At 38.5% G+C, this 25020-nt stretch overlaps 1 protein-coding gene across 1 annotated transcript; it reads left to right on the top strand.

Moving 5' to 3' along the window:
- The first annotated feature begins 418 nt into the window (after positions 1 to 418).
- ehd4 (EH-domain containing 4) lies at positions 419 to 24913 on the top strand. Its single transcript, XM_014976712.2, has 8 exons — positions 419 to 878; positions 8670 to 8846; positions 10819 to 10916; positions 20562 to 20728; positions 20815 to 20948; positions 21098 to 21209; positions 22422 to 22586; positions 23963 to 24913. Exons 1-8 carry the CDS (start codon positions 649 to 651, stop codon positions 24518 to 24520), a joined length of 1641 nt encoding a protein of 546 aa, XP_014832198.1. The 5' UTR covers positions 419 to 648; the 3' UTR covers positions 24521 to 24913.
- Positions 24914 to 25020: the final 107 nt, after the last annotated feature.

Here is a 25020-nt window from a genome sequence, read left to right on the forward strand (position 1 = left end):
TGTCAGCGGAAGTGCCAGTAAGAGGTGCCGAGGTCAGCCGAAGTCAGCCGAACGCAGTGGCACTTGTGGCAGGTGTCAGACCTGCCACCGGAAGTGCCAGTACGAGGTGCGGTGTCACGATTTGCGCTCGGCCCTGCTGTGTATTCCTCTTCTGTCTCCTCCCTGTTTCCTGTCCAGTTACTGTTAAATGAAGGTCACCGGTGCCTGAAAACACAGGTGAATTGTTTCTGCCTTCATATTATCTTCATGTGACTGAACCTTCGTTACTATCCCTACAAGAATAAATTAGTTAGATTAGTTAGAGTATTTTTATAGTGTAATATTGGCTAGTAAAATTGAAGAACTTTCCCTGAGGTAACCGCTGCGAACATCTCCTGTCCTCTCCTCTATCCCTCCTCCCCGCCCAGGGGAAACAGCAGCGTCACCGGGTGAAGGGCGGCGCCCGCAGGTACCCACATCATCAGCTCAGTCCACAGCACAAACAGCTGCAGACAGACGCAGCTCTGTGTCCAGAAGTCAAGGAGACTCCAAGGAGCTCAACCAGCTTTCTCTCTCGCTGTGGACCGAGCAGGAAGGGACGCGGAAACATCCGGAACGTTTGGAAATCTCGAAAAAAGGGAAGTTGGATAGTTTGTATTTGAGAGAAGTATGTTCAGCTGGGTGAAACAGGAGCAAGGTGGCCGCAACAAGGAAGGAGAGATGTACCAGACGGTCACGGAGGGACTCCAAACTCTCTACACCAAAAAGCTGCTGCCGCTGGAGGAGACCTACCTCTTCCATGACTTCCACTCTCCGGCCCTTGAGGGGGCCGACTTCCAGAGTAAGCCCATGGTGCTGCTGGTGGGGCAGTACTCCACCGGGAAGACCACCTTCATCAGGTACTGACCGCTCTGTCAGCGGCCGAACCGCTGGGGGAGCTGACTGTTTCATCTGCTCAAATTAACTTTGTTATTGTACTATACATGGAACTTCGTGCCAAAAGTATCAAATATTTCTACTTAAATCTATTTAGATGAAAAATGCTGTAAAATTGAACAACATAAGTCAAAGAAAGAATGACATCCTCATATACTATTTTTAGTAAGAACATCAAAGTTGTGAAAATTAATTTTTGCTCAAAAATAGGATTTTTTTTTTAAAAATCCGAGATTGTCCTCAGACAAGGTTTGACTGGGAAATCTATTTTATTGGAATCTGATCAGAAAAGGCAGAAGAAGTTCTGCTTCAGCTGCCAGTATTCTGGTAGCCTAAAGAAAGACGGTGAAAGAAACCTGAACTAGTTCTAAAACCCTGATCACTCAGGAAGAGCAGAACAAATGAATGAATGTAAAGTCTTTGTTTACATCAGTCTGCAAGTTGTTTCACAAGGCAGAACTTCAACAGGATGTTATAGGATTTAGTTTAAAAGTGTAACAAGCTTTTCACATCTTTTGTCAGTAGTGTAAACTATCTGAAAAGTTCAGTATTTTTTGCTTCATTATGATCTACTCAATCCCATGTATTCCTCCATTTCGTACCTTAAACTCTTCAGGGTGGGAATACACCGCATTTTTGCTATCTGTTCTTTCTGAAAGGACCTATAGGTGCCTGGTATGAGGTCACTCTGCCTCTGGTTCTTCCCTGACTTGTCTAGTGAGGAAGTCAGAGGGTTGTATCAGCTGACCTGTTTAGGGGCAAGTTGGACTCCCAGGGGTCAAAGGACTGATGTAGTGACGTGTGGTTTTGTGCAGGCAGTCAGAGGATTTCAGAGTGCAAACAAGACTCAGGAATCAGTTCTTCAAGAAGAGTGTTCTGGGAAATCTTGGTCTCGTGTGTGATCTGTGATTGGCCTGAGGGGCCTCAAAATGGCTTATATTCATAGGATTATGACTGAAAATGTTTTGTGTGAGATGTTACAGATCAGGGGTCTGAAACCTTTACAGTGGTAAGAGATATATAGTATATCTAGATAAAACTTGTTTAGAGCTGCAAATGTTTCATAACCTTTTTTTATAGAAAAAAAGATAATTAAAAAACCCTACTGTAAAACATTTATTGTAAAGGAAGTACCATTTTGGTTTTATTTCTAGGTTTTAGAACAAATAAAAAATGTATAACATTGGCAAAAACAGTATGGATACATTTTATTTCATAAGGCTTTATTTGAGGGGGTCACATAGTGTCCAATTTAATAATAAGAAAAATAGATTCAAAAATAAAAGTAGTACTTTTGGTGTCAGTCAAGAGCAACATTTCTAAGGTAAAACTACTAAGACTTGTTGTGATATTAACATCCATTCTAACTTTTTACAGTCTGGGTTTATCTTGCACCGAGGCCTTTTCATCAGAAGGCTGCAAGTTTCACAGCTGGGGAGCCACGGAAGGAAATATGCATTGTTACATTTATTCTTTGTGGTTCATCATATCTACCAAATATTCATGCTGCAGGAACTTGCATTCTGGATGCGGAGTGGACAAGGTGTAGCATCAGCACTGCAAACTGCTAAAACTGGTTATTTACTCTGTCTGATTCTGTCTTCCAGACAGTAGGTGTCGCTGATGAGAAAATCTACATGAAGAAAAACGTTTGCCAAACATAGATTTTTAGAACATAAATGCAACTACTGATGCACAATGTATCGGGATCAGCTGATGTTGGTCATTTTTTAACATCCCTCCATCGATCCAATAAGTAAAACTGTACCGATATTAAAAACCGACACAGATTTCTAACTTGTCATTTGTGTTTCTGGAGCAGGACGAGGTTGGTCCTGAGACAGTGGTAGAGAAGCAGCGGAGGATTGTGGGTAATTAACTGAAGGAGAGAAGCGATGCAGATAATGTTTTTTTATTATACCCTAGTAAATAAAACCCTGGAAAAAATGGGGGCTAGTTACTTACCATAAGTATAATTTTCAGTGAAGGAGAGTACTCTAGGTATTTGTCTTATTTGCCCTCACAGTATGTTTTAATGAGACAGGTGGATGAAGACCTTGAAGTGTGTGTCTTCCTGGATGAGAAAGTTACTCAGCTGCTGTAGAATTTGTTTACAACCTCCGGGGAAAAACTCCACGCCTGAGACGCATCATACACAGTCTGTCATAGATAGAATCCATTCAGTTCGGTTTTATTTATATATATATAAATTAATCTGCAATAGTTTTCTTGTCAAATCAGTAGCTAAACAAGCATTACTCAGTATTCTGTTACTCATCTTTGAAGTGTCATGTTGATGTAACCGTCATTCAGCGTTGGAGGTCAGAGGAAATGAGAGGATGAGGTGGTAAAAGGAGAGCTGTAATAATAAGCAGTCTGCATAGACTCCATGTTTTATTGTCCCATTTCCTGTTCACTGGAAACATTTCAAAACACACTGGGAAACACACATCTCTCCTACTTTACACACAGAAACACACTCACACACACACAGGGTTCATCAGGACATTGTCACTGAGACCATAGAGCTTCTTAACTGCTGTTTCTTTTGAACTAAAGTCCAACTGGATGATTTTGTTGATTGTCTGACACTATTTCAACAAACATTAGTTTGGTTTGACGTCATGAAAAAAATGTGTTCACTATGTGATTAAAATGTAACCGTAAAGCAAAGCCCATATTAAAAAGTCCATTTGGCCCACTAAAGGATTGTTTAAAAAAATAGACTAATTTAACTGTCTGGTTGAGGAATTTACATGTTTTTTTCTTTACCAATTGTTTAGATGATATGTTTATATTTGCAATACTGATGTTCATGTCAGGAATTCAAGAGTTTAAAAAAATGATTAATTATGGTTTCCATTGCCAATTTTCTAATGGTGCGCTGTTTGATGCTTTAAGGCGCGTTACTTTACTGCATTCATGCTCTTCACAATAATTAATAGAAAAGTCTTTCTTTGCATTACAACAGCCAGGAGCCCTTGTTGTTATTGATGAGCAGCTTTTTTCATATGTTTTGTTTTTGGTCGTCCATCTCTTGGATGACCAAAGTCTTTATATTTGGAAGGCCTCTTTGCCATCACCCTTCATCATCTTTTGTGCCTTCCACAAATTTTCTGTCCAATTCAAGTTGAGACTGTCTAGGCCTTTCAGAAACATCAGTATTTTGTCATTTGTGAGTTCTCTACTGGTTTGGGTCAACAATGTTCTGAAATGACTAATAAGATCAAGGTTATCTGTAGACGGCCTGATTTTAACACTGTTGAAATTGTTGATGTGGTTTTATTGTTTAAACTGATGCCATTTATGTTACTTTCTTTTGAAAAAAGCTTTGAGGATTGTGCAACCTATTTGTAGTATTTCTTCATACTACGTGCAGTATGTAACTTTTACAAAACTGTCACCATGTCGTGACAGTATGAGACAGGTAATCTGTGAAAAAAATTAGCGCTATCAATCAACCTCCTGTGTAGTACTCAGTGTGAGTGGGTGAGCACAAGAGTGATTGACAGCACTAAGACCCTCCTCTTTTCTCTGATTGGTTGTGTCTGACTGACAACCAATCGGTGTATTTCTGCAGTTAGTACTGGGAGCACTGGGAGATTATTTTCACAGACTTTCTGTCTCATATTATACTGTTTCATCATAATGATAATTTTAACAAATATTTGTTAAAATTATTGCAAAAGCCACAATATTTAAAAACTTTTTTTTTTTCAATTAAAGTTAAACACTGCAACTTTACAACATTGTGTTCCTTGAAGTTTCAGAATTCATGGTCGGTGTAAACTGCAAAATATTGCTGGTAAATTATTTTATTGTAGCAGATTTTGGAAGCTGGATGCTTTTCTGACATTAGTAGTTTGAAGTTTGTGATTACAGTACAAAGCATGTCTAGATGTCATGTTAAGATCACTGTTTTATTTCTGTGTATTTGATGTGGAGTGCTGTCATTCCATCAGTCTTCACTCATGACTGTCTTTTTTTAGTCGTCATTACACCAAGTATCAGACAACAGCATATGTTTTGTTTTTTTTTCAAAAATTTCGACAATAATAATAATAATGAGATATATATGCCTCCTTTGTTTTGTCTCCATTGAAACAAAGTTAAAGCTAACTTGTTGCTCTCTATAATTCCTCTTTTATGTCCCGTCATCACATCAGACAGAACCAGGGCGTTTTCCACAGCTCCAGTAACATTTGTTCAAGTTGGTAGAGGCTGCAAAGTGCTGACTGCCACACCCTCTGACAGTCTGACTGCGTAAGCTTGCAAAGCCACAATATTTAGTAGACACCTAGTTAGATAATTGTATGAAGTGTGTTTGAGAATTTTCCAATCAGTTGTGAGCTAAGGGGAGAGCAAGGCATGCTGTGACTAGCAATGTGAGGTGCGTGCGTGTGTGAGGCTGCATGACTCTGCAGCTGGGAACACTACGTCAGCTTCAGTCAGTCCCAGGTTAGAGCAATTCTGGATTGATTGCTGGAGCATATTTTACTGATTGTAATGTGTGTGCAATCAATGAAACTGTAACTTTAGCTCTTAGAGTTAAAAGTTATTCAACTGTAATTTTTTTTTAATAAGAAGACGGATGGTTTATTAAACCCAGGAAAGCAATGTTGAAAGAGAAGAGATAATATGGAGCTTAGTGGAAACTTGTACTCGGACTCTGCAGGCACATGGTGTGCATTTGCAGTTCAGCATGCAAATATCATGCCTGCAGGGTGTGTGTATGTGTGTGTAACATTCACATGTTGAGTACAAAAATTCAAAGTTTTGGCAGCAAACAGTGGAGGGACAGCTGAGCTGGTGTGTGTTCCTGTTCTCTTGCTCTCTGTATTCTCAGGATTGGTGGTCTTACAGGGAACCGAGGCCCCAGGGAGGTGCAGTGCTGCAGAATTTGAAATGCTGCATATTGGAGTTGGGGTCTGTGTTAGGGTATATTCAATGAGAGGAAACTAATACACTGTCTTCGTAAGAGTATCTGTGCAGCGCTAAAGACTCTGAGGCAACACCCTGTCCTGAGGAATGCTTTGAATCACTGCAACATCTTGCCAGAAAAGTGCAGAGTCAACATATTCTTCTTCATCTCCTTCTCCTTTTTGCTTTCTTCTTCCTCCTGATTCTGAACACACTACACAATGTGTTGCTCTACATCGCATTGTAGCAACTTATCAACTAATTACATCATCATAATACTGTGGAAAATAAGTTTCTGTTGCAAATCAGAGCATCTGCTGGAAGTCTGAAGCCAACTTTTCCTTTAAACTTGTTAATTTGGAGACATTGAAGTGCATGAATTCAGCATTAGCCGTCTTACTGCTGGTATTTCAGTAGAGATGCACCAATTTTGGTTTTAAGGCTTTTAAAAAGCCTGAGCTGTTGATTCCAGTTTATGTGATACCATTTTTCTTTTTTCTGAAAATTCATTAAGTTGTCAACAGTGGGGTGACTGACATGACCAGGTGTGTTTGTCAGTCAGCACTCTGCCACAGCACAGCAAAAGGAGGCAGTGGCTTATTTTCAGGCGTTTGCAGAGGCAGATAAAATTGGTGGATAAGATTAGTTTCAGCTGATCCCCCAAAATGAAGGAAATCACGGCTGATTTATTAGTGCAGCCCTATATTTTAAAATAATAACTTTTATATTATTTGTAGTTTTTTATTCCCAAAAAGAAAAGGCCTTCTCACTTCCTGTTTAGACAAAATGTAGCATTTGACCTTGAAAAAGATAAATTTTAAATAAACTTGTTGGAAATGTGCAAAAGATGGCGTAATTCGGTTAAACTTGCCTAAACCAAAGCCAGAGTGAGTAAGTCAAGAACTAAATCCAGTTGAAAGTCTGTGGACAAACTTAATTTATTGTTCAGGTGCTCTCATCCAGTCTGACTGAGCTTCATCTGTTGTGGAAAGAAGTGCAAAATTAAACTTTCTAAAGAGTTTCAGCTGTAACTGCTGCTTTAAGAGGGCCTACAAAGTATTCACTCAGAGAGGCTAAACATAAATGCATACCAGACTTCTCAGATGTTTATCAGAAAAATGGAAAAAACATATAATTTTCCTTCCCTTTTAGTTATTAACTACTTTGTGTTAGAAGATTTTGAATGCCAGGCTCCATACTGCTGTGCCACCTCTTCCTAAACAATGTTGCTACCATTGTTGAATGCATACAGTTCAGTGAATACCATTTTTTCCTTTTGAATATAAAAGTAGCATTAGGAATCATTGATCACTTAGATTTTCTTCATGGCAGTCATCTGAACTCTCCGCTATCCTCTTTGATCTTCAGGCTGTCATGAATGGCAGGAAGAGAGAGGGCAGACTCTCAGCAGCCATTGTTCCTTCCTGTCACACTTTCCTTTCACAAGAAACACTGTGTAAGAGAGTAATGGGTTAACGGTAAGGGGAAGGCAAAACTTTTTTTGATGTGTGCAAACACAGCTTTTATTTGGATGTTTAGTAATGTGACTGACTGAAGAGAGACTGCTGACTTCTAGTTATCTTTCAGTCTACAGCTGCTACAAGCTGTTATTAGGGGTAACATTGTTGTTTGTAATTGTAATTAGTCAATTTAAGCATCATATGGCTTAAAAGTGTATAAATCTAATAGTTCCTGATATAACTGTTTGGAAAACCCACTTCATTTTGTCTTAACTAATTTATTGGTGACTGAAACCTTCTCCAAAATCCTGTTTTCCTTACAGTCACATACATCATGGCCAACAGCTTCCCTAACCTAGGTTGTCTTAAATTAATTGTATAGAATTTTTTTTAACTGAGAAAACATGCAAATACTGGCAGCAGCTCATACTTGGTGGTCTAGGTTTTACGCAACAATGAATTTTAAAGTGAAAGTTTATTATAATGTCATTTGGAGTACACTGATTTATTTCCTTAATTTTGAGAAAATCAGCCACTGTCCCCTTCTGCTCTGCCTTTAGAGAGGTTTGACTGACAGACCAGGGTAATGTCTGCATGTTGATAGTCAACCCACTTTTGCCAAATCAGCAGCTTTCTTTTTATATTTAGGGACATTTCAGACAAAACATATTGGTATTGGCCAAAATCAGAATCGGTAGATCAGATTTTTTTAAAGATCATTAATCAGCGATGGGCCAAAAAACTGAAAACAATTTACCCAACAAAATAGAAAACTGATGACCCTGTTTTTCTTTTAATGATGCAACAAGTTTTTTATATATATATATATTTTTGGATTTTTAAGAATTTATAGATTCCATTAAAAATGTGTTTATTATAGAGCAAGTAAAGCTTTAAAAAAATCCCAATAAACTAATTGTTGCACTTTTATTTTAGTGAATGTTGTGGTTCATGTGTATTACAAATTTGTCAGTTTTGGCCCTTGGGGCCATAAAACTGCCATACCATGATCAAATTTAATTTCTACTGTAAAGAGCAACCAAGCTTTGGTGATCCTGACTCAGGAAGTGTTCCTGTGTATTGTGACCTTACAACACCCGCTAGTGTCAGCTACTTATTAAAAACATTTATGTCGTCCACAACTGAAATAGGCAGATCAAGTTTTTTGAAAAGTTTGATAGCCAGTGATTGGCCAGAAAACTGCAATCTGTCTTAAACTTCAAACACTTTTGAAGGGTTTTCAGTTTTAAACAGTGACTTTTAAAACCTTCAGATCTGTTCGTTGCATTGTTATTTAAACACAGATGTAGTTATCCTTTGTTTTCTGTCAGTTTCAAGTCTAAAATAACTTAATGATCCACGTTTCTTTCCCAGGTATCTCTTGGAGCAGGATTTTCCTGGGATGCGCATTGGTCCAGAACCAACCACTGATGGCTTCATTGCGGTAATGCATGGGGAAACTGAAGGAGTTGTCCCTGGCAACGCTCTGGTGGTGGACCCGAAGAAACCCTTCAGGAAACTCAACGCATTTGGAAATTCCTTCCTCAACAGGTAAACAAACACTCAGATTATAATCACTAAACGGTGCTGGAACAACAGTTTGGATAGAAAGTCTGTCAGAATATGACTAAGTTCAGCTACTAATAGAACTCTGATAAAATCTATTCACATATAGCATTTTAAAGAGGGACTCAAACTAGCATTGAGTGTTTTTGTAGCTGCTATTTTTAGTCCACAGACTTCCAGTCTGCCAAATATTTCCTGTGAGATGTTTAATACCTAAAGCGCTAAAAATAAAATCTGTTCTGAGATTCAGGGAAAATGACTGTGGAATTCACCCAGAATAAAATCAGTTCATCAGACACCCATTACTGCAGCTTTAGTGTGTAACATCAGTTATTGTACTTACTAGTTATGTTGTGGTTAACAAGAATAAAGGTTTAACTTTATGACACATTGCATTAGGCTGAAAGGTGACCTCTACCTCCTTTCCACATAAATAGCCCTTATTCCACTCCCAATCCTGTCACTGCTGAACTCAAAGCATTTTCATCATGGGAAGTGACCCCCTGCTCACCCTGGACAGACATGCACTGAAAGCTGTCAAATCGAAGACACGCCAGAGTTTGTACCGACATTTTAAATTTAGCTCAATCCTTATTCTGGTTCAGCCACATTTCCTGTGTCCAGTGAGGAAGTGGAAGGACACTTGACCTCTCAGCAGTGTGTGTTGATGAATACCTGAAGCATCTCTTATTTTAGGAATTCCTTCGTGTCCTGATGTGACATAGACCCCCTCCAGAATAATTAGCCGTTTCCCGAGGGGAAGTGTTTTTGCGTCACCACATACTGGCTGCATAAGTTTGTTTTTTCCCCGCTGCCAGTCTTGGGCTCCAGCCCTGCAAAATAATTTATTATGGCCTGCTGCTAAGTTTATCTCTTCAGGAAGCTGTGAACGCAGTCTTAGGTGATCTGTCAGACCCACCAGTGAAAAGGATATGGAAATAGCAAACACAGTTTCAAAGAAGAAAACATTAAGAGGAGAAAAGCCATTAATCTATCTGGATGTAGGTTTGGTGGAACATTTTAATGGGAGAAACCACAATAAAATACTAACAATGCCCTGTTTTGGGACAAGATGGTAAATGGACTGCATTATCAAGTCAGAGGACTCCAAAGCATTAGCACAAACCCCTACATTCAGTCATACACACACTCACACACTGATGGTGGCAAGCTGTGTTGTAGCCACAGCTTACACTCAGTTGGTGCCACTGGGCCTTCTGACCACCACCAGCTGGATAAGGTAACTTTGTAATGAAGTAAAATAATTATTATTGAATTTATTTACTTGCCACTTATGTCTGAGATCTGCACTTTTGCCAGAGGAAAAAAAAAAAATATATATATGAACTTTACGAACTACAATGCAGTTTTGCTAACTGTTCACATGAGAATAGGCAATTGTGGTTATTTAAAAATTGTCAGCATGTCTTACTGCTTGTAGATATACAAGAGACAAGCAATAAACTCTAGGAGCTGAGTTTCATGTGGGACCATAATGCCGGTTGTTAAAAAACATCCCATAATTAGGATGCTGAACTCAGGTGTTCCATCAGCCTTTAGGTCATTTAGACATGAGGTTTTAGTGTTGTCCTTCAGCTGTTTGTGATGACAGTGCAGGTTTCTGCAAAGAGCTACAACCCTCTCCATTAGCTTGTACTAAAACAGGTTTTAGTACAAAACCTGTTTAACTGTTGATTAGAAAATCATTGTAGGACACATTCCTGTCTGAACTTGTAGCATCATCACATTTTTAGCCCTAGTCAACAAAAAAAAATCAATAAGATAGACAATTAAAAGCCAAACTACTAAAACAATCACAACTTTTTTTTTTAATTAACCAGTGCATAAAATGAACTTAAACCTTTCCCCTTTGTTTGTGTGTGTGTGTGTGTGTGTGTGTGTGTGTGTCTGTGCGTGTGTGTGTGTGTGTGTGTGTGTGTGTGTATATATTTGACAGGTTTATCTGCTCTCAGATGCCCAACCAGGTTCTTCAGAGCATCAGCATCATCGACACGCCTGGTATTCTATCTGGAGAGAAACAGAGAATCAGCAGAGGTGTGAAGTCTCTCTTTATGCATTTCTGTGTATGTATGTGTGTGTATCCGTGTGTGTGCTTGTATATCCCATATAGAGAGGACCATCTTCATAGTTTTTACCAACAAAAGGAGGGCAGTGAGGACATTTTCCCAGTCTTCTTTTTTTATTTTAGTTCAACTTCACTCTGTTAGTTAATTAATTAATTAATTTTTGTATATTAAAAACTGTTAGGATGGGGGTTTTTTTCTCTGTATTGAATGAAATTAATAAATTAAAAAAAAAAATGTAGACGTATAGGGTGAAGTTTTGATTAAGGTTAATGTTAGAAATAGACTAGTTATGGTTGGAGTTAGGAAAGTTGCCTGTATTAAGCATAAATGCAGATACTTGGATGTGTGTATGAGTGTGTGTCACTATGCAAGCTGCTGTGAGTGAGCAGGGGTGCTGATTATACTATAGGAATTATCATTGACAAATTTGAATAATTACTTCCATAAGCAAAACAGTCCCATAACATGTTGCTCCCACTCCCATACTTCCCAGTTGGGATGTTCCTCTCAGGTTTCCAGTTTACCCTGCCAGTGGCCAAGCACAGCGATTTTAGTTTCAGACCACAGGACTCAGACTTGTGGAGGTCAGCCACTGTCTTCATGATGTGATTTGATTTTCCCATGATGTCACACAAGGAAGCAGTGTGTTTATGATGCCTGCAGTTAACGCAAATGTTCTGAATTAACCTGGAACTTACAAACCTATGGCATCACTATGTGGGCTTTGCCAGTTTATTTAAATGCATAATAATCTTAGTGCATATAACTCTTGGTTTTATGAAGGAATTTAGTAAATAAAAATATTTTTTTTGTAATTATTATTTATTTATTTATTTATTTTACGAAGAAAAAAGCTGAAGACGTAAAAGGACTGACAGGCAAAAGTAAATTAAAGAGAGAAAACATGAACATGGGAGGATCTCTAGCCATGCTCAGGATGTTCTTCTTAAACGATTTGTTTTACAGCATGTTCATTATAAACTGATAAACCATCTAGACAAACCTTTTTTTATAAAAATGGATGGGGAGGAGGAATGTGAGATATTTTCCTGCTTTTTATCATTTTTATAATTGTACAACTTATTGACATCCATTGTTAGATGTGACTGTGGCTTTTTACTTTGTCACTGCCTAACCGCCTGTAAAGAGCATGTTGATGTTGTATGTGGATATCAGGAGAAGGAAACATTTCATGGCATTTCCCCGAATGAGTGCAAGAAGATTTCTTGTATTCACTTTTTTACATCCTGTTTTATCTCACCATCTGTTTCCTGTCATGAATCAATACTGCTGATCTCAAACCACAGAGGTTAGAAATGTAGATCTGAAACCAAAGGACACTGTAGCAGGATTCAATTCTCAGGAAGGATTCCCCCATGATGTTAGCAACTGACATGTCTACATGCTGTGGCAGTTTAATATTTACATTCTCTGATTTTTTTGTTTTTGTTTTTGTTTTGTTTTTTTTACCTTGAGACAAAATATGACAGCTTGTGGAATTGTAAAGGCAAAATTATTTCTATTATTATTCCTATCGGAGCTCTTTTTTCTTTTTTTTCATTGTTAAGCTCAGTTACTGCTGTTGAAATCTTAGAAAATGTATAAATGAGAACTATGACATAATGCCCAGAGAAGAGGAGAGATTCTGAGGACATATGAATTTTAATCATAACTCAATAAGTGAATTCACATTAAATAATGTGCAGCTTTACCTCGTGTTGAAATTCCAGAATGTTGCTGTTTTCATGTCATTGGGATCAAATAATACATGTTTTGGAAATGTCTATTTAATGTTTGACTAGTAATTTATCTTTCAGAGGGACAAATATTATGCTTAGCATTTATTACCATCATGATTACCAGTAAACAAAGAGCCCAGCCCATATTTGTGATGATGACAAGTCTCAGGCTCAGTCTTTGTGTGGTAGGATATAATTTGGCTGTTGCTCTCTAAAGATCTTTGCTTTTCTAAATAGTACAGTTCTGCGATGGGAACAGCACAGGTTTTAGAACGATTCTGTCTTTAGATATGCATATCACACATTTTTTATTAGGATCATAGGAAAACTATGCAAGCTGTCTGAATCTGTTTTCTGTATACTTTCATGGCGTTTAGATAGTTTGTAAAGTTGTGTCGTAGTGTTAAAACCATCCATTTGAAAGAACAGCTCTTTGGCTGGCACACACAGATTTCATAACAAGGTTGATGTGAGGTCAAATCTGCCAAAAGAAAGTGAGTGGTAGGAAAATACAACAGAGAAGTGGCTGGAAAAGCCCAGAGTTATGCTGAGGTCTCTGAGTCATGGGAGAGTTTAATAGGCTTTTACTGTATATCATAGAGAATACAGTCTACAGAACATGTTTTACTATTCTTGGTAATTTGTTCTATAAAATGCAGAAATTCATTAATGGGATAAATAGTCCTATAATTGATAGTCCACTTGTACTAAGTAGGGCTGAAACAAACTAGTCAAATTAATCATGAGGAATCATTTAATGAAATAATCGTCGACTAATTTAGTTACTGATTAATGCTAACTGAAGTATACAGACTTGAATAAAGGCTGTTTGCTGAAAGAACAGCTCACTCAGTGCAGTAATTGAGACAAAACTGTACAACTGTCTACATTTTGCATTTAGGATACAAACAAAAGCTTCATTTGTAGATATATTCTATCCAGAATTCCTCAAGTTGCATAGTTTTAGCTTCACCTGGTTCATTTTCTCTTTATTTAAAAAAAATAAATAAATAAAAATAGTAAAAATTGCTATTGAGCACCTTTTGCTGTCTCACAGAAGTGTACTGCTGTCACGAAGCACAACACATTTTCGAACACTATTACGTTATAATGTGATATTATATTGTACAAATGTGCCAATTTGTATTGCATGCTTCTCTACTATCCTGTGCATTACGCTTTGGATTAGTTTAATCCAAAACGTAATGCACAGATGAGCTCTACATTGACGTTTTCACATTGTAGGAGTATTTTTATGCATTAAATAAAGAAATGCTGTTATAGCATTTTAGGTAATGAAATGTTCACTTTAACAAGAATAAAATAATTATTTTTTAGTATTTTTTAATGTATTTGTAATACTGTATAAAACAATTTTAATGGTTAAATAAAAAATCTGCAGAATGGGCCAATTACTTTATCCAGTTAATCATCAGACTAATCAATACCTAAAATAAATGCTAGTTGCAGCCCTAGCAGTAAGAAACAGTTTCATGTATACAGGTCATTTTCTTTAATTATGACAGTCAAAAATTGTTTCAGCAGCTGCTGATGTCATTAGTTTAAATTGCAAAACAACTGAATCTTTTGACTACTATGTATCTACATGTCTTAAATCACATTTGTGAGACACCAAATCTTGCCAGGCTCCAAATGTGGGGCTTGTGATGACAATAAGAAGATGATCAAACCCAGCATCCTGCAGCAGCTGCAGGTTACAGGTGTGTCCAGTGTCAATATTTGTAGCTCCTGTATTGATGTACTCTGCTTGCAGAAACTGCTGCTTTGTACGGTTGTTCTGGTTCATTTAACATGCTAATGAACAGAAATTGAATCCAGTCATCTGTCTGTGTTTTTACATCCCAGATGCTAATGTGGTTTCTCTTGGGAGCTTCCAGGACTCGACATAATGTTATTTATGAGAATCTGTAAATAGACTCGGCTAAGTTATAAATGACTTTATGATCTTCCGCACATGTACTAGCTACTTGCAAATCAAATAATTTAATTGCTCATCTCTGGTCTGCATGTGGACTAAATTACTTCCAAATCCTATCTGTCGTTCTGGGTGAGTAACTCAGTGAGTGTAGATGTAAAACGCAGCCGATGCTGAGAAGCTGTTGTGTTTTCAGAGCGGATCACGTCTGCACTGTGGACTGCTTCAGGGTCTGTTTTTCCAGCTGGTTCAACAGGTTGAGTTGAACTGGAAAAAGTCTATCAGTCTTGCAGTACTATAAATATATTCCTACTTCCTGAACTTTGTCACATAGTGCTACTTTGCAGTCTAACATTACATATTGCAATGATGGTAGTCTGTTGAGATTTTAAGTTACAAGCTCAACATAGTTTAATTTGAAGTGAAAAAGATGTACGGTTTAAAAAAAAAGTTTGCTAGGAAAATCTGAAAAGTGTGGCATTCTTCTCCCTTTACTAGAATATGCCAAAATAAAGTAAAGTTTCTCCCCATTAGAAAATGGAATCTACAAGCATCATTTTGCTTTTCGCTCCAGAACCATCTTCTGGTTCTGGTTGCTGAACACTGACTCTGTTGCCCCTGCATTGAGTCAGCCTGGGCGAATGACAGCATCAGGCTAAAGGCCCCGGCTTGCTGGGCCAAGGACAGAACATGGAGAATGGGACGAGGAGGGGGAGGGACCAAGACCCGTAGGAAGTGTGGGCTCTCCCTCCATCTGGAAATATTTAGAGCTTTCAGCTGATGTAAAATTCCTCCTGGAGACATTTGACAAGCCAGCTGCTATTCAGCACCAATACAAACTAATTCAACATTACTGACAGATACCGTTCCACCACACAGAGGTCGAGATTTCACTGAGGTCATTGTTGTTTTTCAGTGTTTTGTCAAGGATCTTGTTGGATTTTTAAAAAAATATATATAAAGCAACTGTGCTAGACTTGAGAATTCTTTGATGCTCATTTTACATTTCAGTGGAGCCACAGTACAAGTAGGAGATTTTGCCTCCCGTTCCACCCAGGCTGTAAAGATAAACCACAATAATGATAAAATGTTGAATGCAAAGCTACAAACTGGATAAATTGAACAAAATAACTGAAGAAAACTGAACAAGGTAACATCCAGTAAGTTCCTGTTACATCTTTGCAGTCATTGATAAAAGGACACTTTTGAGACTACTGCTTACAGATATTTAATCAAAGAGGATGAATGTGTGAATCTGGAACAGGAAAATGTCTAACAGATTTATCCTTTACATAAGGGTGAAAAACAAAGCCATTGTTGAAATAAAACCTTATAGCAGGGGTCTCAAACTCCTGGCTGGAAGTGACCTGTGTGCTCCCTACCTCCAGCCCTAGACTTCATGTCAAAAATATAATGACCATAATGCAATAAGGCCATTAAGCCAGATACAAAAAAATTATCTATTTAAAATTATATATGTAATTGTACTATAAGAGCAGCTTTTGATGAGCTCCAGGAGAGGTCAGATTAAAATTAAACCTGTCACTTTGACTCTAAAGACTGCTTTTTGAATATTTATGTTTTAGCAATTAAGGAAATATGAGCAGAAAGCATAAATATGACTGGCTCAGCAGCAAAGAGTTATTTGTAATGACAACATTTATATCTTTACATATGTCTGTGTTTTTATTTTTGATAATTATAAAGTAAATAGTAGAAGTGATGTCACATGATTGGCCAGAAAGAAAGAACCAGATTGTTTCAGCTTTAAGAGGCATCGATTAGTTATTTAATATTTGTACATGATTTGCAGTTTTGTATTATTTATTCAATAATTTCAAATTAAAACATTATTATTTCAGAAAATTATATATACATATAATATTATACATACTGAATGTCCCTCTGAACACACCATCCTCATGGTGAAACTAATAACCTGCTTTTTATAGAGGTTCTATCCAGTCTGAATTAGCTTGAGCTTTTTTTTCAAGGTCCAATGGGCAGAAGCTTCGGTCGGTAGATGTTCTAAGACGCACCCCAGAAGATCTACAGCTGGACGTGCAGTGAAACGTGATTTAATGAAGCGTTGCCTCAGGAAAGCTTAATATAAAGATCAGGTGGTAACAGTTTTGCAAGACCGTTGGCAGCCCATGATGACTTAGCAGTGGGAACGAGGTCATTATTCTGGGTGTGTGTGCAGGTGAAATCCTGGTTCAACATCAGCAGTCAGTAACAAGACACTCTGGATCTGAATCTGTGGGACATACTGCTGGTTTGGAAGGTTATTGCAGCTCATCAGCACCTGGTGTGCTGAAATACATTTGATATTACTGTTCTATTGTGAATGATGGATTCCACTGGGCTGGGTTTTAATAACTGGATATAAATGAGACTAAAAAGGTGCTTAAAAGGTTTTAGCTGGTGGACTAGGAATGTGTTTCCTGTTATGAAGCACAGATGCTTCCAGTCCTTTGAGATTTTCTGTATGGTAATTTTCTGCTCAGGATCCTGTAATGGAAACAGTGTCTGAGCAGGCAGAGCTGTGCGAAACACTGAGTGTGTTACGTCCACTTTGTTTGTAGTGTAACCATGAATTGTCTATTCTGTCCGACTGAGTCTTAGTTTTGCTGTGAGGGATTTAAACTGCGTGGAAAATTCCAGCTGCATGTTGGGCTGCGGCTCGTCTGCAGGGTGGGGCCTCGGTTTGCCCACTGGGCTTTGCTCCAAGTGCTCACACAAAATTTCCTGCCACTCTGTAATCATCAGAGGGTGGAGTCGCACTCCGTTAACAACCGGGCAAGGTTTCAACTGGGGAACTCTTCATTTTAGATTTTTCCACAATTACTGTTAATTTAGAGATGTCTGAGACTTTTTTATGTTGTATTTTTGAAGATAATTTTAATAAAATGAGTGTTTTCTTCTTTTATGAAAGATTATTTCTAAAATCTACAGTGTCCTCTTTTGATAAAATGTAATTTTGGATAACTGGACCTGGATGCCTGACTGGAGTAGGAACTCACCAAGCAAACAGTGAATCATAAAAGTGAAGTGGTTTGTCTCCAAAACAAAAACTGCGTTATGACATTTAAGTGGCATTCTATACACCATTCTTCTTATATTTGCTTCTTTTACATGCAGATCACACACAATCTACAGTCTGTTGTTTCAATAGATATATTTGTCTCTTTAGTATAATAAGCTTTTTTGGAGTATGCTATTTACAAATTACATAAGTAACATCCTAAGTAAAAATTCATTCTTCCAACATGTTTATTTAGTATTTCTGGGCACATAGTGCTATAAATGGCCCTATCAAGTAAACTTAAGTACCTTCAGTTATTTTTAAAATGCTGTCAAATATGACTTAAATAAGTTTAATCTTTAAAAAAATATTAATAAATAAACTTATTAATATAGTTCAAAGGCCTGTCATCATAACACATTTTGTTGGATGATAAATTGTTCCAAAAGTTATTGTGATCAATGATAATATTGTTTTGAGACCATTTTCAAGTAATATAATGGTAATGGCATAATAATCCAAGAAGACATTCTCAAAGATCAACAAACTTTAAATTCTAATGAACATTTAACACTGGAATTTGAAGATATTTTAAATATCCAATATAAATTAACAAAATACAAAATGGAAACTGAAGTCTTTGAAAATAAGATTATCCTTCAAAAAGGGCTAGTTGAGGCCAAAGCATCAGACTAAAGACTTTGGTCATCCAGTGTTTGGTAGAAAGAGAGAGAAGAGAAGAGAAAATTATTGAGTTCGTTTTAATTTATCCTGCGACAGGTTTACTCGTTGGACTAAATGGTTCAAATATATAACTGAGGTGTTTAAACAGAGAACAGCGTCCAGAAGTAAACTGTTCCGGTAATGCTTGCTGTTTACACTCAGGAATTTCAGTCCAGACTGGAGGAACAGGAACTCAACAAGCAAACAATGAGAGTTCTCTCAAGAGATGGAGCTGATTATTAGCTGATACTGACCATAAAACCCGGTCAGCTGACCTGACCTGCTGGTTCTCTGAGCTCTTCCCCTTCAGGGACCGGTGTCCAACCCTTCACTGACTGACTGTAAAAGTTCTAGAAGCCATCATCATCAGTGTGTTATTTGGGAGCAGGGTGGTTTGTTACTGGCCTCCTTCCTGCTCTCGATGCCTGAAGTGGTGAAATCCGTGTGTGGAACATATTTCAGAACTCTCCACCGTTTCATCTCAATGTTGTACTCTAAATATGTGAAAGCACTGCAGGGGAAGTAGTATTGTTAGGCTGGAGGTGTTTCCCTTTTCAAAGGAAGTGGAACATATAAAGTAATCAGTCACCCTGTTCTAGAAGCAGAGGCTAACTAGACCTCATATCAGAGGAATTTCCTTAGTTTTTAGACCTGCTGGAGTTTTGCTTCCTCTCTGCGTTGCTGTTGTGTGATTGCTGTCAGCTGAAATGTGTCTCAGAGGTGCAGGAAGTGTCCTTGCTGATGACAGTAGTTATTGTTCGGCATCATGTCCCCTGGGCTGGTCCTGAGCCAACACCTGAAGCCTCCGGTGTAACCCGAGCCCTGACGGAGGAGGCAGATGGGGACGTCGTTCTGTTGCCAGTGGCAACACCCTCACTTATTCATGAGAACTTCCAGCCTGGGAATATTCCACCAATCTCAACTCATTCATTTGAGATAAATTAGACAAAATTTATCTAGAAAGAAGTGGATAAATCTGTATTTATACTGTTACAGAGTGTCTGTAACAGTAAAGGACAGTAGAGGCTGATTATTTCAGTGTAGAGCCTTTTACTCGACCATACAGGAAGAGTACTTCATGTACTTGTAGACATTTGAAAATAGTTTGAGTTATTGCCTGTAACCAGTCTTTAACTTAAAATATGAAAGTAAGGCCCAAAATTATCTTAAAACCTGTGATTCTAGACATATTTGGTGTCCAGTCAGGAGTGTTTCCAGCCGGAGCACAATCACCTAGGAGCTATTGCTGTAAATTTCTGTTTTATGTTGAAAATCTTTGCCTGGATTGAGTTTCCAGGTCTGAGCTCACTGTTATCGAAACAGACACACCCTCACTGCCACAGCTCACTTTACACACATGCTCTTGCACAATTAAAAGGCACAAAAGTTCAACAAGTGTGCCCTCACAGTTTGTACATCACTTCTAAAACTGTGTGTTCTGCCAGAGAATAGCTGCAGCAGATGTGTGTGCTGAGCCTGAGAGACTGCCATGTCTAATAAGTCAATAGCTTTCTGCTGTCTTGGACAGTTTTTGGATAAGCTTTGTTTGCTGGTCTGCAGTGGAGTGTGGACTCTTTTCTTTGTGTTTGACAAATAAAAAAATGAGCCGTTACCATGGTAGCTTGGTAAACATGCTATATAGACACATCTATACAACAGAGCTCCCAGACAGCTCTTAAATGTGCAGTATGTAACTTTTACTTAATATGTTTTTTTAAACATTGTCACCATGTCATGACAGTATAATATGAGACAGATGATCTGTAGAAAGATCAATCTCCTCCACTTCCTGTCTGAGCTACTACTGCCGTCTAAAGACAACCAATCCCGTCAGAAACAACCAATCAGAGCTAGGAGGAGGGGCTTAGTGCTGTCAGTCACTCTTGTGAATGTGCTGCTCATTTGCTAATGGCGGAGAAACAACTCACCATCCGGGGAAGCAAAGCGCACAAAGGAGTGATTGACTGCGCTAAAACCCGCCTCCTGGCTCTGATTGGTTGCTAGCACAGGGAGAATGCTGAGGAACCCTATATTTTTCTAATTTTATTATCTGTCTCACTATTTTTCACAACATGCTGACAGTTTCAACAAATATGTAAAAAGATATATATTTGTATAAAAGTTACACACTGCAGCTTTAAATAAACTTTTCTAATAACTCTCTTTCTCTCCTCTTCCTCCCACCTTCAGGTTATGACTTTGCAGAGGTTCTGCGATGGTTTGGGGAGCGGGTGGACAGAATCATCCTGCTGTTCGATGCCCACAAGCTGGATATTTCTGACGAGTTCTCTGAAGCCATAAAAGCCTTTAAGGGACAAGACGACAAGATCCGGGTGGTCCTCAATAAGGCTGACCAGGTGGGACGGGCAGAGGGATTCTAGAGACCTGAGTTCATGTGTTCATCTAGTCATGCTGAACACCTACCTTTCCCCTCTGTGTTTAGGTGGACACCCAGCAGCTGATGCGGGTGTACGGTGCCCTCATGTGGTCACTGGGGAAGGTGATTAACACCCCAGAGGTGGTGAGAGTGTATCTTGGTTCCTTCTGGGCCAAACCACTGCAGAACACAGAGAACAGGTCTCACTCAAAAATCCATTCATTCACTCATTCAAACCTGGGTAGAGCTGATGGCATTCTCACGCATTTATTTATGTTTGGACAGTTTATATGTGGTTGTTTGTTCACGTAAAATGTCACCTCATTCATTCATTTCTGCTCGTCTTCAGGCGTCTGTTCGAGGCCGAGTCTCAGGATCTCTTTCGGGATATTCAGAGTCTTCCAAGGAATGCTGCTCTCCGTAAGCTCAACGACCTCATTAAGAGAGCCAGGCTGGCCAAGGTGACAAAAGATTCTGAATGTTCCGATGCTTTGAGAATCATGGGAGTACTAAGAAATGTTGCTCAGAATCCAAGACAAATAGAAAATCTTGCACTTTTAGTGTTTTAAAAAAACATAGCTGTCTGTAAAACCCTAAATGATTGCGGTGGGTGGGGTAAAGCCGCGGCATTAGTATTTAGTTTTCTAACTTGCTTTTTTTTATTTTTTATAAGAGAATAGTGTTATACATGCATGTAAATTATGTAAATGTTACATATTTTCTCAATAGAATGTCTGAAAGCATTGTGATAAAGTATTAAGAAGTCAGAATTTTGTTTAAAATGAGCCACATTTGAAAATCAGACTAGAGTACATTTCTGATGAAAAACCGACATGCAGTAGGGACCAGATATTTACATGCACTGCATGAAGAGATAGAATTATTTTTTCGTGACTGTTTGAAATAAAATCAGACTAAACCTTTCCTGTTTTAAATCTGGATTAACAAAATTATTTCTATTTCTTAAATACCAGTTTAATTTTTTTTGTATGACGTCTTTTAACATTCAGGAGCGTACACACAGTAGGGACCTTTAAACAACTAGTGTAACCCCAGATGACAATGTTATGGTATCGTTAGCTTCTCATTCATTAATCTACAACATTGGAGTTGAGTGGAGGTAGGCACACCTCAACAAGTCTGGTTCATCCTTGGAAAGATTATTATGTGAAAATTTAGAAGCAATATTTCAAGACATCAGCCAGGAAGTAGAACTGGGTCTTCCAAGTGGACAATGAGCCTAAGTGTGTGACCTGAATAAATTACAAGAAAGTTGATGTTTTGACAGGAAAGTCAGTGTTTTGGTGTGCTCATCACAAAGTCTTGTTCTCAGACTCCTAGAAAATGTGTGAGCAGAGCAGAAAAGGTGTGTGAGCAAAGTAGCCTGCAGACCTGACCCAGTTCTGTCAGAAGAATGGATATGGGGCTTGCTATATCTAGGGCTTATACCAAATATAAGGAAACTTTTTCCAACATTCCTAAATTTGAAGAAAGGCAAACAAATGACGCCACTCTTTTTTTTCCATCTTTCAGCAAATAGAAATCACTTTGGTATCCCTAATTAACCTGTATTAGAATAGTAGTCTGATTTCACGGTTATGTTTGTTGCAATGTGTGTAAATATCTGAATTCACCAACTACACCCTCTAAAATCTCCTGGTCTTGTCCCTTAGGTGCATGCTTACATCATCAGCTACCTGAAGAAGGAAATGCCTTCTCTTTTTGGGCGTGAAAAGAAGAAGGAAGAGCTGATCATGAGGCTACCAGAGATCTACATCACCCTGCAGAGAGAGCATCACATCAGCCCTGGAGACTTCCCCAACGTCACCAAGATGCAGGTAGAAGCAGAAGTCCTCCTCCATTTAAAACCAACCAATATGCAAATGAATCGTGGCTGATTCAAACACTGCTCATCATACAGCAGGCTGCTTTTCTACAATACAGGCCCTACATCTGGTTAGTAAAGAAATGAAAACAAACTAGATCCTGACAGTTCACTGCTGCTAAGTCAGTTTGTCTAACTGTTGATGAAAACTGTTGAGATGTTGTTACTCCACAATGACAAGAAAAATGGAGAAGCCTGAAGCTTCATTTTGAAGTATAACTGTTTGTGCGTGTGATCAATGTTTTAGACACTTAGGACAGAATGAACTCGGCTGCAGCTGGTCTCTGATTCCTGTAGGGAGATGCTGATAGTGGGTGTGTGATTTCCCAAGTTGCACTTAAATAGTTGGCTGTTGGTGGATGTTTGAGAATTTTCTGTCCCCTGTTTTCTGTCCCCAGGGACAACAACAGACACAACTATGGTCTGTAACTTGTTGAAATGCTCTTCCTCTTTATAAATCTTCCTTCCATTGTTTTGAAAGCCTTCTTGAAGACTGTGGTCCCACCTGAACATACAACACTGACAGACAGGCTTTGGTGTTGCCCAGTGGTCAGAAGGGATGCTGTGTCCAGCTGCAAACAGCTGACAGTGTGATGTTCAGCTCTATTACTGTGATACAAAACAAAACTCTCCTTAATGTTGCCAGTTCACACAGATGTGAGGTTGAAAACCCTACAGCCAAACACTTTTCTTGTTTTCCTTCAATTTTACATTACAGATGCAGATAACTTCTAATACTCACACAGTCAAACTGCTAATCACCATTTTCACTGCTTTCAAACTTGCCCATCACTTAAACATATATTTGAGACCGTCAAGTGGTTAGACATTTATTTTCATGTTATTATTTTGAAGTGGGTGTAGACTGTTTAACAGCAGTTCTGTTTCCTCTCTCCGTGTTCTCTCTTTCCATTTACTTTATTTTAAACAAGAATTATACAGGAACAAAGAAACATGGACAGTACACAACAGGATAGGAATGTAAATATAATATACATAGGAATGTAAATTATAATGTCAAAATTAAATTGTTGCTCAAGAGTTGTAGTCTTTCAAGGGCAGATTTAATTTGAATTGAAGTTAGCGTTTCATCATTAGTTTTTGTTAAATATCATGTTGATGTAGCGCTTAAGGGTTAGCGCAACTAACTAAAAAGTTAGTTGCGCTAACCCTTAAGCTAGCGCAACTGATCACAGTGGCTAACCCTGCCACTGGGATCAATACGTCATTCAAGCCACAGAATATTATTTAAAGGCAGATGTTAACATGTCTTGCATACAATGACAAATTACTTCTGTTGACCTTGTGCTTCTTACTCTTCTCCTCCAGGACATGCTGCAGCACTATGATTTCAGTAAATTTCCGTCTCTGAAAATGAAACTGATTGAGTCAGTGGATAAGATGCTGGCCACCAAGATTGCAGTTCTGATGGCAATGATCCGAGAGGAGGAGTCCAAGCTGCCTCCAGCCATGGTGTCCGGTGGGGCGTTTGAGGGCTCTGAGGACGGGCCTTTCGGTCGAGGTTATGGTGAGGGTATTAGTGCCGGCGCGGATGCAGACGACTGGATCGTCAGCCGTGACAAACACCGCTACGATGAGATTTTCTACACACTGATGCCCGTCAATGGTAAGATCACCGGCGTCAACGCGAAGAAGGAGATGATGAATTCCCGGCTACCCAACACTGTGCTAGGAAAGATCTGGAAACTGGCTGACTGCGATCAGGATGGCATGCTTGACGATGAGGAGTTTGCCCTCGCTCAGCATCTCATTCAGATCAAGCTGGAGGGCTATGAGCTGCCCAACGAGCTGCCCAATCACCTTGTCCCTCCGGCCCATCGTAAGAACCCCACTGCAGATGCACTGTACAACCACACGGAGGACTAGAGAGCTCACAACGTGCCAAACAAGCCACCAAAGAGGGAGACTGTGATGGAAGAAGGTCCTAATGTGGAGAAACCACAACAGATCAACATCAGACAATCAAATAACTTTTAATATTAGAGCTTGAATATTTCAGCTCAAAGACTCCTGAGAGGAAAAATCTGGTTTCAACTGTAAACTGTTTTGAAAGAGAACTTTGCTGTGAAAACCAAAAAAGTTATTCTCTAAAATACTTCTTGCCTTAACTATTTTGGATTTCTGTCTTCTGTTTGTGATGTATTACAACTTCAGTTTATTTCCACTTTATCACCTACAGTATGTTGATGTGAAAAACTGGGATTTTTTTCATTGCTATTATTTTTTCTGACAAATTAAAGAACTGCTTTAATATTGTAAGGAGTCGTACAAAACATGTTTTTATTCAAACATATACATCCTGGTATTTACATTGTGGGCTTTATCAAAATTTTCTTTTATATTTCTTTTTGTTTCTTAATTGCATT

This window comes from Poecilia mexicana, unplaced genomic scaffold, assembly GCF_051168715.1.
Source record: "Poecilia mexicana isolate PSO_F unplaced genomic scaffold, ASM5116871v1 scaffold_22, whole genome shotgun sequence".
In the NCBI taxonomy this organism is placed as follows: Eukaryota; Metazoa; Chordata; class Actinopteri; order Cyprinodontiformes; family Poeciliidae; genus Poecilia; species Poecilia mexicana.